Genomic DNA, 14,291 nt, shown 5'->3' on the forward strand with positions numbered 1-14,291 from the left:
TCTGCACTCGGTATGGAGCCTGCCTGGGGTTCTCTTTCTCCCTCTCCCCCTCCTTCCCAACCCCAGTTGCTAGTATGCTCTCTCTCTTTCTGAAAAAGAAAAGAGGGGAAAAACCCACCCCTAAAATGAACAAAATAAGTATTTCTAACTATCTTATCTGAAGCCCTGAGAAATGCTGAAATGTTGGTCTTCCCAGATCAGCAGTATCTTTATCTCTTCATTCGGTAGGAAAGCTGGCACACATGTTCTGAGTCCACCAAGAAGTCCAAGGGCTTGTGACTCCCTGGAGTCCGGTGGCCATTCAACTGAACTGATCTTGGTGTTTCTCTACAGCATTCAGCGAGTGTTCTGGACTAGCTACGGGCCAGGTTTGGTGCTGGGCACGGGGAAGTCACAGACTACTCAGACACAGAAGCCCACTGGATGCTTTTACCGGAATGCTTTAAATCTCTGGCTTTCTCTTCCGAATTCTGGTATTTTAACTCCAATTCTCTTTTGTCTTCTTCCAGAAGCCCCAACTGCTGTTTGAGGCTGCGAATCTCTCTGTGGAGGGCTGTGTTTTCGAGCTGCTCTTCTAAGTCTTTCACCTGTAATTCACAAACAGACTTTTGCAGCTTTTTCTTTCTCAAGGAAAAATAAAGGGGGGAAATCAGTTTCCCTTTACTTTGCATTTCAGAGCAAAAATATACCAATCCATCTTAAAAGCCATGCAAATTTTGGAGTATAGATGATACTTAAAATACCAGTTATTTAAGCCAACATAAGTTTATTGGAGACATAATGTCCCAGATAACTGGGTATTGAAATATGGGTCAAGAAGGTAAAATAATATCTAAGAAATTAATTTAAAACAAATTATTACCTTTGTACCCATTTTTCAAGAGAAAATTCAGGTAACATGGAAAAGAACACTTGTGGGGGAGGAATTTGGTAACAAGTATCAAAAACCTTAAAAAAAAAAAAAAGGAAAGAAAGATGAAAAGACTGCTTGATTTAGCCAAACTACTTTTAGAACTTGATTTAAAGAAATAGCAAGGGAGCAGCTGGGTGGGTCAGTTGGTTAAACATCCAATGACTCTTGATTTCAGCTCAGGTCATGATCTCAAGGTCATGAGATCGAGCCCTGCATGAAGCCTGCTTAAGATTCTCTCTCTCTCTCTCTTCCTCTGTCCCTCCCCCACACCACTCACATGCTTTTTCTCTTTAAAAAAAAAAAAAGAAAATAGTAACAGCAAATAACTGAAAATAACTTAAATATCTGTAACAGCAAATAACTGAAAACAACTTAAATATCCACCAAATTATGGATTTAATAAGTCATCCTGTCTTCATGAACTGAAATACCATACAACCACTTAAAATCACATAGTTGGGATGCCTGGATGGCATAGTTGGTTGAGAATTCGACTCGTGGTTTCAGCTCAGTTCGAGATCTCGGGTTGGGAGACTGAGACCTGTGTAGGGCTTCATGCTCAGCGGAGTCTGCTTGAGATTCTTTCTCCCTCTGTCGCCCCCCCCCCACCACCTGTGTTTTCTCTCTCTAGATAAATCTATTTAAAAAATTAAGATAAAATAAAATCACAAAGCTCACCACACACTGACAGGGAACAATATGCTATCAACTAAAAACAAATCAGGCTGTAAACAGGATGTATGATAGGATCCCATTTCAACTACCTTCATAAAATTATCCATTTGTGTAAGGTTTGGATAGGTACCAAAATACGGAATTCTTGGGTAATCTAATTTCTTCTTTAACTTGTACTGTATTTTAAATATTTGCTTATCAGAAGAAGTATATGTTGCTTTTATCACCAAGGAAACAACACAGTGTTTAAACAACAGCTGGAGAATCTGCAGGGGAACTTACCAGACTGGTAAGAACTATTTACTGGTAAATAGTAAGAACTAGTAAGAACTATTTACTGGTAAATAGTAAGAACTAGTAAGAACTATTTACCAGACTGGTAAGAACTTACCAGACTGGTAAGAACTATTTAGGACCACACACATGAAAGATTACACAGAACAACTGCAGAGTACAGCAGAATAGTCTTAGAAATACTGATCGCAGCCATTCATGACTTTTAGCTAATCTCCAGTGTCAGCTCCTCTCTCCTCCTGCCCCAACAAGGTACAGGTCCAACGACTAAGTCCCACACTTCAGTTCAATTCAGTAGGTCCTAGGCCCGTGTTGTTTACTAAGCAGGTTAACTACAACTAAGACTTTTCAGAACTGAAAAATTCTAGCATGAGCTAAATTTTAGAAATATTCCTTTATTTTCTCTTTACTTTAAATGGTAATTCTTGCATACGGAGAGAAAGAAAAATAGAAAAGAAAAGAAAAGAGAAGGGACAGGAGGATGAAGGAAGGAAAAGAAAGAGGAAGGAAGGAAAAAGTTAGCTCTCTCCTAGTCTCCTAGTCCTCTCCCTAGTCCTCCTTCCAGGGGCCACCGCCGTCACCACCCACTCCTCTTGGAGGTTCTGCGCATGCACCAGCGGTTCTTACTGAGGGGAAAAATCACCTCTGCCTCAGGACCACCTTCATAAAAACTTCAGAAACTTCCAAGGACTAAATGTCAGTATTACTGCTTCAAGAGACTTTGACAGGTGATAATAAACAGCAGCTAACAGCCCTTTCTTCACAAATGAGGTACACTGTAAGGAGTATAAATATTGATGTGATTTCTCTTAAGTGGTTTCTTGGACGTCCAAGCCTTTGTTCCACCTCCTCGCCTCCCCTCCCCTCCCGCCTCCTCCCTTCACCCGCCGCGATGACTGTCTTTTCTGCCTGGTGCACAAAGGTGGGCTCTGTCAGCTGGAATAGCTCCACTCAAACAAACAAACAAAAATAACCACTTAGGAAGTCTTTAAACACATATATTTGTGCAAGTTTACAAAATCAGAAATTTCCTCTAAGCAAGCAATTACTACTAATGTGGACTTTTCGTCCCTCTTTGAATCAAACTCGCGCCTTCCAGTAAGTTCTCGGAGACTAACGTACTCTCCGGGTGTATGCGGGCTCCGAAAACAATCCGCTCCCAGGTGCCCCGACTGTGCATTATGAGCGCTATGCAAGCTCTCTTTTGAGTTCTCCGTCCTTCGCTTTTTCAGACCTTGGACAGGTTAAAGATCATTATGCGTCTACGACGGTGTGCTCTAGATTTTACGTGGGCACTAAATTAAGGCTCATTCAGCAGTTACTTTCTACTAAGAAGTAAAAAGGCAGAAAAGACTTAACTGAGGCCAACCAGGGAGCCAAAAATGACCGGAGTGACCCTCATCTTTGTGGGTATGTTTTAAGACGCCAGAAGAAAATCTGTTACCTTTTTCTGATGCTGAATTCTCTCTTCTTCAAGCTGCTGGATGAGTTTTGCGTTTTCTTCCAAAGCTTTCAGAAGCTGCTGGTCCGGAGCGGAGCTCTGCAGCAGAAGGTGGCTTTGTCTCTTCAGCTTGTTCTGCTCAATGAACATCTGCAAGAGTTCACGACAGAAACGTACAGACCAGTCAGCCTCATGCACGTCCTCCACTGCGAGTGGAGCAACAGGAAAGTACACGGAGTCTTCATTGCGAAGTTAAGGGCTATTTCTGAGTTGTGCAGTAGTACAATAACGACTGCTACGACCTCATCCGTAACTTTCATGCGGTCTTCAAGGATCTTCATTCACCCTTGCCCCAGCGACGTACATGTGCAATAGCTGCGTCCTATGCCTCAGTTTTTAATGTTCTGTTATTGCTCTGAAATGCACTAATACTAACATTACTGGCTGCTACTGATCACGTACTTATAGTGGGTACTCTGCTAGATAGTTTCTACATATTAATTTAACCCTTACATCAATCCTATGAATACTTCTGCTTTGAACAGCTAAAACTAACATCCTGTGATAGATACAGCGTTGATTTTATGTGTATCATCTAATCCCTAGAACAACACTGTCAGGTAGGTACTATTATTATCCCATGTTTACTAAGAAGGTAAGTGAGGTCCAAAGCGGCTAAGCCACTTTCCCAAGAACACATGAAAGTGGCAAAACCAGGATTTAAACCAAGATCTGTCTGATTTAGAAGCCTGAGCTCTTAACCATCTGGCTAATCTTCTTCCTCTGGTATTTACTAAACCTAGCATTTTGTTTTACACCAAGAGCTGGGAAAAGGCACATCAATATTGACTGGGCACTTTACTGTGCAACTTACACATATTATTCAGTCTTTATAAGTTCACACTTTCCAACACAACATTATTTTCTATTTACTAGTTACTTCTTTTCCTTAATACCTTACATGAGCCAGCCAGTGGGTGATTCTACAAGTGGAATATTTTATAAACTCTGACATTAAGCCCATTTTATAGTAGAGCTTCACCGTTTCATCAGATTCTTAATTGCATTTTTAAAGGAAAATGTACATTCTTCTTCCACCTGACCACTCACTTCCGTGTAAGGATGAAAGGTGCTGAGAAGGGACGAGGGAGTGAGTGAGTGTGCGCGTGCACGGGGCTGAGCTCCAGGACCAGGAGACTGCGTGCACTGGCGTGCGAGGGAGCCATCCACGTCTCATCTAGTCTCTGACATCTGAGACCAATGGCATCACTGAAACAACTGCTTCGAGTTGTTATTATTATCATAGTAGTCATTTTCTAAATAACTTTTTCCCCTCTCAAAGTTAATTTGCTTGGGGTCCCTTGCCAATGTCTTAGCAAATGCCTCACGGAGCCAACAAGGCGCCCTGCAAACAGCAGTTGGACTCAGTGAGTCCTCCGGCTTCCCAGCCAGTGAGACATGTCCCCAGTGCTCAGAGGCGGGGAGAAGGCCCTGGGTGCGCAGACCAGGACAGACTGCCGGTCGGGGCGCAGCTGGTCCCTCACTGCACTGCCTCCCCCAGCTTCAGTTCACTCTTGGGAAAAAGCAACAGTTCTCCTTTTCCACAGAGCACTCAGGAAAACTTGTTCAACTTTACATGATTATAAATTATCTCAACTTGGTTATTGTAGAAAGAAAATCGTAAAGATTATGTCTTGGGGATGTTACTGATGTTAATTTCTTTCGCAAAACCCTTTAACAACACCTAAATAGTAATGGTGTAAGATGAAAAGAACATCTAGATAACCATGGTAACTTGGAAAACTTACTCATTAGACTATGTTTTCTAGACCTTAAGACACTAACATGACATCTTCTAAAGATGGGCCTAAAAAGATTAGTGACCAAACACTGATGGATTTGGCTTTCTTTTTTTTAAAGATTTTATTTATTTATTTGACAGACAGAGATCATCAAAAGGCAGAGAGGCAGGCAGAGAGAGAGGGAGAAGCAGGCTCCTTGCTGAGCACACAGCCCAATGCAGGGCTCGATCCCAGGACCTGGAATCATGACCTGAGCCAAAGGCAGAAGCTTTAACCCCACTGAGCCACCCAGGCGCCCCTGGTTTTGGCTTTATACTATAAGAACCTGACAGCTAGGGTTAGGGAGGTGGTCTCTTATCACACAAATGACATCAGGGCGTCAGAATTTCCAAGGACCATGATAAATCTTCTCAAAGAATGAAAAAAAAAAAAAAGAAAACATTATGTCACTTTTATAGGATTCATTCTTTCCAAAAGAATATTAAAATGTCATGTGCATTGTCCGGGAAGAAAACAGAACTCAAAAACAAGTCTCACAGTATATCCAGACCACACATTGAATGAGGTATCCACATCTTTGAGCAAAGAAAACTACAATGACCAACAAGAAAAAACAGATTCAAAAAGTAAAGGAAAATTTGTCATTGAAACCTGAAGTTAACACTGAAGAAGTACAAAAACGTAGGAAGGCAACTGGCCGTTTCCTCCTTATTGAAGAGGGGAGGGTACAGTTTTTACTTTGGTTTTCATGCTGCTGGTTTTTTTTTTTTTTCACCCATTTTTCCCATCCCCTCACTCTCCCCTCCTCTCTGGCAATCACCAACTTGTTTTCTGTATCAATGGGTTTGTTGTTGCTTTTTATTTGTTTGGTTTAGCTTTGTTTTTTAGATTCCACAAAGAGGCAAAATCATATGGCATTTGTCTTTGTCTCACTTATTTCACTTAATCTAATACCCTGTAGGTCTACCCATGCTGTCACAAAAGGAAAGATCTCATTCTTCTTTGTGGCCGAGTAATATTCCTGTGTGTGTGTGTGTGCGTGCACAAGTGCATGTGTGCACACACACACGCACAGCTTTTTTTTTTTTTGTAAGATTTTATTTATTTGACAGAGAGAGAGATCACAAGTAGGCAGAGAGGCAGACAGAGAGAGGGGGAGCAGGCTCCCTGCGGAGCAGAGAGCCTGATGTGGGACTCGATCCCAAGACCCTGAGATCAGAACCCAAGGTAAAGGCAGATGCTTAACCCACTGAGCCACCCAGGCACCCTGCAGCTTTTGTTTTTCAAATGGACAAATGGAAGTAGGAGTGTGGGAGAAACATTCCATGTTTTCCTTTCCACATCTGAGAACTGTTCATATTTTTTACAAATACTTTTTATAAAAAGGTATATACCTTTTACAAGGAATATGTATCCCTTTTGTAATTAAAAATATAAAGCAAATTACTTTATTGAATTCTAGGGCTCCAGACTATAAGCTCCAAAGGGGCAGGGATCGCACTTGAATTCTTCACCCTTACATTCCCACTGTCAGCACAGTGTCTGGCTTATGAAGACGTTTGCTGCACACAAGAAAAACCAAAATGTACAAGACCGGCTCTTCTCCTGTTAAACCAAGACCTCCACATTTTAGCAACAGTTTTCTGCTGAAACGCTGAGAGTCGGGGCACCGGGGTGGCTCCAATGGTTAAGCACCTCAGTCCTCATGGTTTCCACTCAGGTCACGAAGCTCACCTGTGAGGAGACTGTAGGACTTTCCTGGGCTCCTCTCTCCACTCACACGCATGCTCTCTCAAATCAGTACATAAATCTTAAAACAAAACAAAACAAAACCAAAAAAACAGCAGCAGCAGCAGCAGCAGCAGCTACAAGTCTATAAACCGTGCAAAGCAGAAGGCGTATGGGTTCTAGCCTAACATTATTCTACAGAACAGCTTCTGGGGAGCCTGGCTAGCTCAGTCTATAGAACACGCAGCTCTCAATCTTGGGGTTGTAGGTTCAAGCTCCAGACTAAGTGTAGAGATTATTTGAAAAAAAAATCTTAGGGGCTCAGTGGGTTAAAGCCTCTGCTTTTGGCTCAGGTCATGATCTCGGGGTCCTGGGATCGAGCCCCACATCGGGCTCTCTGCCTGGCGGGGAGCCTGCTCCCCCCACCCATCTGCCAGCTTGTCTGCCTACTTGTGATCTCTGTCTGTCAAATAAATAAATAAAATCTTGAAAAAAAAAGGAAAAAAATCTTAAAAAAACAATAACAGTTTTCATCTCACAGTTGTGCAGATAAAATCTAGATACTATAAAACCATCCAGCACGGCTGCAAACACTGAGGCTCCCCATAGGAAGAATGCAAGTGGCCACCCTGGCCTTCCCTCCTCCCGCCTCTGGCTTCTCAGCTGGTGTCAAGGTCATGGTCACTGATCACATGGCCGGTGAAGGGCAGAGTAAATCACTATCTTCAGATTCTTGGCAGAATCCTGCTTCTTGTATCTATCTTCTCTGCTACTGTGTGGCCTTCAAGTCTTCTTCGAGTGGCTTTGTATTCTAACATCATTCCACGAACAACAGATGGAAAACTGAAAATGTCTCTCAAAGGAAGACCCTGGCATTCGGGTCGAAACAAGCCCACCTTTTCAGTTTGACCTCGGAGGCGTCTTCCCATGAGCCCCCGTCTCCCTTCCCCCCCACTGTGTCTATCGCTGCAGCTTTCCCAAGGGGCTCTGACACGCCTCAATTTCTTTTCTTTCTTCCAAGTAATAAGAGCACAATTTTTACTCACCTTTCATTAAGCTCTCTGAATAAAATGAATGAGAATATTTCAAATCTCATCTTGGACTAAACCTTTCCCAGAGTTCATTGCTAGCACAGCTACACTCAGGTGCAGAAAGACTCCTGCACAAAACCGTAATCTGATTTTCAAAGGTCGTTCCCACAGCCCCATGCTTCGTCTTCCTCTAGCACCTTGGACACTTCTAACTACGGACGTTTTACATTTCCATAGCTACTCTCCCTCGCAACCTGCGGTGTGCACCCAGATTCAAAATACTGAGACATGATGGAAATCTCGGGCAGACCAGTGCCCCCTTCACGAGCTGTTACAGTTCTGCCAACCGGTGCCTCACCACCTCCCTGTAAACCAGCCCCGGGCCGCGGAATATCCAGTGACAACAAGTCAACAAAGGGAAGCCGGAACATGAGAAGCTCAAAGCTTATCTCTGACAGGAGAGGAGAACCAGGACTCTGGTGAAAGCCTACAGTGATGGACGCACACCACGGCAATGTTCCACAGCAAGCAGAAAGATCAGCTCATGTAATGAGATCGCTAACAGGTGAAGAAAAATACTAACACCATGATGCTGTTATTTGAGATGGTATTTGGAGATGTAACCTAGATTCCTAAGGCTGTTGAAACAGACAGAAATCCTGTACTCAGGCTGGACTTTGCATCACAAGTGGCAGGTATCCCTAAATATAATTTCTTTCCCCTATAACAGCATTCTATAGTAGGAAATCCTTTTGCAGAGCTGTGCTACCAGATTTCAAAATCTACTTGGTCGGGCTGATAGCATCACCCATTTTACAGATGGTGAAAGTGAAGCCCCAAGGAACTAAAAGGGCTGCTCTCAGGTCATACAATGAGCGACTGACTAATATGGCCAAAATATGAACCCAGATTTCTAACACCTGTTTTAGTGAACTTGATACTATCCCATAGCTGGCCTCCCTTAATTCTAAATGTTAAGTTCTTTTTCAACTTCAAAACATATTTTGGGGCTCCTGGGTGGCTCAGTCAGTTAAGCATCTGCCTTGGGCTTAGGTCATGACCAGGGTCCTGGGATCGAGCCCTACATCGGGTTCCTTGCTCAGTGGGGAGCCTGCTTCTCCCTCTCTCTGCTGCTCTACCTACTTGTGCTCTCTCACTTTATTTATTTAAATAAATAAAATCTTAAAAAAAAAAAAAAACTACACATTTTGACATGTCACCTGCAAAGTTCTTTAAGAAACACAAATCTAAAACTAGGTCTCTGTGGATGCTTACCTCTTGTGCAAATGACTCTGCCTTCTTTCGAAGGTCCTTCTCCAGCTCCAGGTTTACCTGCATTTCCTCATATTCTTCTACCGCCAGCATGGACACTTAGGAAGACAAGGAAGAGAAATGCATAAAGACCAGTGACCACACAGACTGTCAGGAACATGGATGAAAAGCAGTGTTGCAAAGATTCTGCGTACTGGCACACAGGCTCCTTCAGCCACTGCTGACTCAAGTGTGAACAGATCAAATGTTTTTGAGAGCAGCTCGGCAATGTGAATCAAAAATCTAAAACCACTCATACCCTCTGACTCGAGAATTCCGCTTTTAGGAGCGTACCAGCTCGCCCAAGAGCACAAATCATGAACACATCCAGCAGCACAGCCCCAAGAGTGCTCTTGGCGCCGCGGCTGAAGCAGAGAAATGACCCAGATGGTCGCACGGCAGACCGAGGAAAGGCCAGTGAATGCGCAAAGATACTCATCTTTGTTGGTAATCAGAGAAATGGAAAGGAAAAACACAGACACCTTCTTAGACTCAGCAGAGAGGGAACTGGCAAAAATCAAGAAGTAGACTTACACCAAGTTTGGAGAGGACACAGGACGATGGGAAAAGACACATTGCCCACAGGAGTGAAAATCTACCTAAAAGTAACCTGGCATCATGTTCTGATGTTGAAGATGAACCTTGGCATTTGGCACATTATGTGAGGACACGTGCACCGGAAGACGCATGTAAGAATTTTCATACCTGCAGGTCTTGGAATAGCAGAAAACTTGAAAAAACTCAAACAGCCACAGAAAAGACCATAAATTCTGTGACAGACAGCAAATGAAATACTATCCAGCGGGGAAAGTTAACATACCAGGGCAAATAGAGACCTCGCAAACCAAAAAATGCACAGGGACATATGCAAGGTGATAGCATGAATATAAAATTCAAAAACATGCAAAGTTAAACAACATGCCACTTCGAGATCTGTACACACCTGGTAGAGCTATAAACAAGAGCAATGATAAAAATCTACGTGAGGGGATGCAAGTGGAGATCGATACTCAGGGGCTTCTAAGGTATCAACGGGTAAAGACGTATTTCTTTTGCTGAGATTTTTTCAGCTTCCATAAATGTTCTAAATACATTTAACCAATGATTTATTTATAGATATCGTCTTAAGGTTGGAAGAATATACATGACGTTAATAAGTGCTTATCTTTGGACTGTAAGATTGAAAATTTTTTTTTCCTTTTCCATTTGAATCTATGTTTTCCACTAAAAAAATGTATTACCTGAGTAAAAAGAAAAATATATATATATACGTTATTTTTAAGCTTATTTACATGTTTAAGCATGCTTACAGAGAAATGGCCTTCGGTCCACTGAGGCCCAGAGTTAGAGCTCTGAATTAAAGAATCACTGAAGGACAGGAATCTCAAAGGGAAGGTCTATCAAATAGAAGAAACATGAAATCTTTGCTACTTTTTGACATTCTGGGGCCTGTTTTGTTAAATAATGACATAGGCAGGACCGAGGGAGTGATGACGCCATTAGAAATTAGGCACAACACAGGGAGATCTCACACTGGTCTTTCCATCTGCCTCGACACAGGCACTTTCAATCCTGAGCTGAGTCATAGCAATAAAATCTTTAAAAAGGCGCTCTTAATGGCTGCTTTCACACAACGTTCCGCCAGGACACTTCAGCCCTAACTGACTAAGGACTGGTTTGCTGTGTAATGACATAGAATTTCCAACTCTGTACTCTGTAAATCTCCTGCCTTCTCGGAGGGAAGACGAACAGTCTTACTCGAGTGAGGCAAAGTAAGTGATGGTTTGTGGTGTGAATTATAGGTCCCTGAGAGCCAAATGATTTTCAAACCTATTTAAAAAAGAAATTTTCACGAAGGAAACAAAGACAACTATGACTATCTAAAGGCCCGGGGCAACGTAACTGACGCTCTTTTCTAGTCCAGAACACCATAACGAAAACTGAGTTTTCACATGCCCTGGCCCTTCTGACTTGGCTTCTGCAAGAAACTATTTATTTCTTTTGCATTTATTTATACCATCTCTCTCTCTCTTCCTACGGAAAGGGCTCTCCAAAGGCAAGATCCATGTGATGGACCTTTGTAGAACCAACCCTCTGTGTCTAGCACAGTACATCAAAACCATTTCTATCTTCCTGAATGTGGGAGGAGCTGAGAAATGTTAGAATCACCGCATCTCCCACACTGAATTACAAGGTCCTTTATTTATTCAAAAATCTCAATTCGTTCCCCAAAGGTAGAGAACTACCACCAATGACAACAGGGAAATTTCAAAGGTTTCCTGCACTCAGGCATCACTCCCTTGTCCTGAACCAGAGGATGCAAAAACACAGTCCCCGTGGGATTTGATGCTGGGTTTCACAACAAGGACTCCGTTTTCTCTAGAGGTAGCCTTTGTAGAAATCTCCTCACCACGAGACCATGCCTGCTTCTCCTGATCAAGAGGATCATTTTAATATGATTCATATGAACGGTCGTAAATCTCTCATCACTCTGGCCGCTAGACAGCTCTAAGCCAGACTTGACTGCACACAGGCAGGACTGCACGAGACCTCACGGCAAGCATGGAACCTTGTAGAGCGGTACTTAAATGTACTTTTGCTTTGCCCCACTTTGTATATTCTCGTAATTTAAAATGTTTTCATATCATGTCACATGTATCTGTGTAGATATCCTCTCTCTTGGATTAAAAATCACCTACCAAATACATAAATACTGAGGGGAATGCCAATACGGCCATGGTCCCAGGATCCATGTAGACAGAACAGTGTTTTGGTTTGAGGTGGGTCGTACGCTCCTCAAGTGAAGGGACTTTTAGAAGTCCCAAGACCCTAAGGTGGGTGATCAAATAACTGAAAAGAGAGAGACTCGTGGCTAGAAACCAGGAAAACCAAGACAGGATATTTTTGCTCCAAGACTCTTCAGGCACAGGAACAAAACAACACAAAATGTATGCAAACCAAATAAATTACACAGGTATCTGTAAAAAAAGACTGGAAACACCTACCTCTATTGCATTTTTCTAAGACTCTTCTCTGTTCAAGAACTTCTGAGTTTAAAGCATCTTTTTCTTGTTTAACTTTATTTACCTAAAAATGTGAAATTGTGAGGGAAGAAAAGACCCGACATTGTAAAATATGACATAAGGTGATGTGTGACACCCAGACTGCTGTTCAACATTCAACATGAAGTTACAATTTCAGGCAGTAATGGCTTTACCATGTTGGGCTTTTAGTAAAATTGTTCTTAAGGCCTCGGGGGTAGCTGTTTAAGCTGGGATATCCTTTGGTAGAGAACTTTCTTACAAATTCCAAATGGCACTGGTCCCTACCCATGTAAATGATTGATATTTTTAATGCAAAAATCCAAGTAGAAAGCACCCAGAAAGTAGACAAATCATGTAGTCAGAGATCCAATACTTAACTTCGATATTCACTTCAAATTCTGATGACATTAAACTTAAGGAAAACAATGCATGAATTTTTAAAATAAAAAACTTTTATGACTTCTGGCTTAAATAAAACACACATAAAAATCTTCCCAAAAGACTTACATTTCTGAGTTAATTTTGACATCAATGGGAAGAGACTATGAAGGGACCATTTTAAAAAAAGAATGTGAAGTTAGGTGTATCAAAGTGGGCAAGTCTCAAATGCACTACATTGAATTTTATAAAGCAGGTACAGGAGTGCCTGGCTGGCTCAGTCAGTGAAGCATCTGACTCCTGATCTCAGGATTGTGAGTTTAACCCCCACACTGGGCACAGAGCCTACTTAAAATAGAAATTAAAAAAATAAAAAGCAGGTACATTTACATTATTTAGAAACACTCAAAACCCTATGTATTGTAGCAAAATAAATAAATAAATACACACACACGTGCGCGCGCGCACTGGAATGATAAAAGCCAAATTCAGAATAATGGCTGTGTAGGGGAACAGGGCATGGAGTGAGGGGAATACAGTCAGGGAGAGAGACACTGGGGTTATCAAGACTACGTATTAAACTAGGTAGTAGACATATGGGTGTTCCTTATTTTGTTTTTTATACTCTTCACATGTCTGAAATAGTCGTAATAAAAGGAACTTCTGAAAGGATTTCCAATAATACCTCTAAATGGGAGGGGGACAGGATCATCAGTAAATCATCATAATTGAGGAAGAGAGTGCATCAAAACATGTCTGTCTCTCTCCTGTGGTTTCAGACAAGAAAGAAACTAAGATAATGGTGGAAAAGGACTCTGAATCCATCGGCACACCAGAGAGCCTGTGAACTGGATGCTTTTAGCGTAAGCTCCGTTTTTGGTTTTGGTCTGAATTAGTAGCCGGTGTACTCTCCCCAGGAAGGCCACTTCCAAAACAGCATCATCCTTCCCATGCCTCAGCATGTTCTGTAACGCTAAGTAAATGCGAGGCTGACGTTGGTGGACACCACCTCCCAACCTTTCTCGCATCCTGGCCCTTAGGAAAACTGTGAGATACGTATGCAAACTGAGGTAGCTGGGTAAGGTTGCCTACTGAAGGGATCGAAGCCTCAAGGCCTCAGCATTACCCATAAGCCACCTGAGGGATGGGTCTAGAAGCTTGGGCTGTAGAATCTGGGAACCACGGACACCAGTTAAATCATGACTGCAAAGGCAGTTCTCTGAAGCACCATGCACAGAAAGGCAATTATGTGCTCTTGTTCTTAAAGACCATTCAAAAGGAAAAATAAAAAGATTTTTGAAGCACCCACTTTGAACCCATTCTGACATCTATGCTTATGTTGCTGGTACCCAAGAAGACAGCCCTTCCCAACTGAGCTAAACCATCTGATGGCGAAGCCAAATACTTCTTCCCCAGCAGCAATAAAGCAGATGACTTAAATTGCAGAGAGCGTTCTTACAAATCTGCCTCCCATAGTGAAATACGGGGACAACCGGGATACTTCATTGCTATTTCGCTGATTTACTGAGCTGGGTAGTGAGTATACGAATGTTCACGATCTTATTTTCTACACCTTTCCGTATATTTGAAACGGAGGGGAGAAGAGAAGGTCAGAACTGGTACATGGTTCTCGTGCCTGAAATCAACTTCCAACAGCAAGTTTTTAACTTAGCC

General features: G+C 42.3%; 1 protein-coding gene across 4 annotated transcripts in view; it reads right to left on the reverse strand.

Moving 5' to 3' along the window:
- SHTN1 (shootin 1) overlaps window positions 1–14,291 on the reverse strand; it is a 103,243-nt gene that overhangs the window by 42,559 nt on the left and 46,393 nt on the right. For all 4 annotated transcript variants that reach the window (XM_082719030.1, XM_082719032.1, XM_082719029.1 and 1 more), the window contains 4 exons: window positions 12,201–12,282; window positions 9,160–9,254; window positions 3,327–3,473; window positions 434–587 (listed from right to left, as the gene is read on the reverse strand). In XM_082719030.1, the coding sequence (XP_082575156.1) occupies window positions 434–587; window positions 3,327–3,473; window positions 9,160–9,254; window positions 12,201–12,282 (478 nt within the window). The remainder of the gene's footprint in view (window positions 1–433; window positions 588–3,326; window positions 3,474–9,159; window positions 9,255–12,200; window positions 12,283–14,291) is intronic.

This window comes from Mustela nivalis, assembly GCF_964662115.1.
Source record: "Mustela nivalis genome assembly, chromosome: 2".
NCBI classification, from domain to species: Eukaryota; Metazoa; Chordata; class Mammalia; order Carnivora; family Mustelidae; genus Mustela; species Mustela nivalis.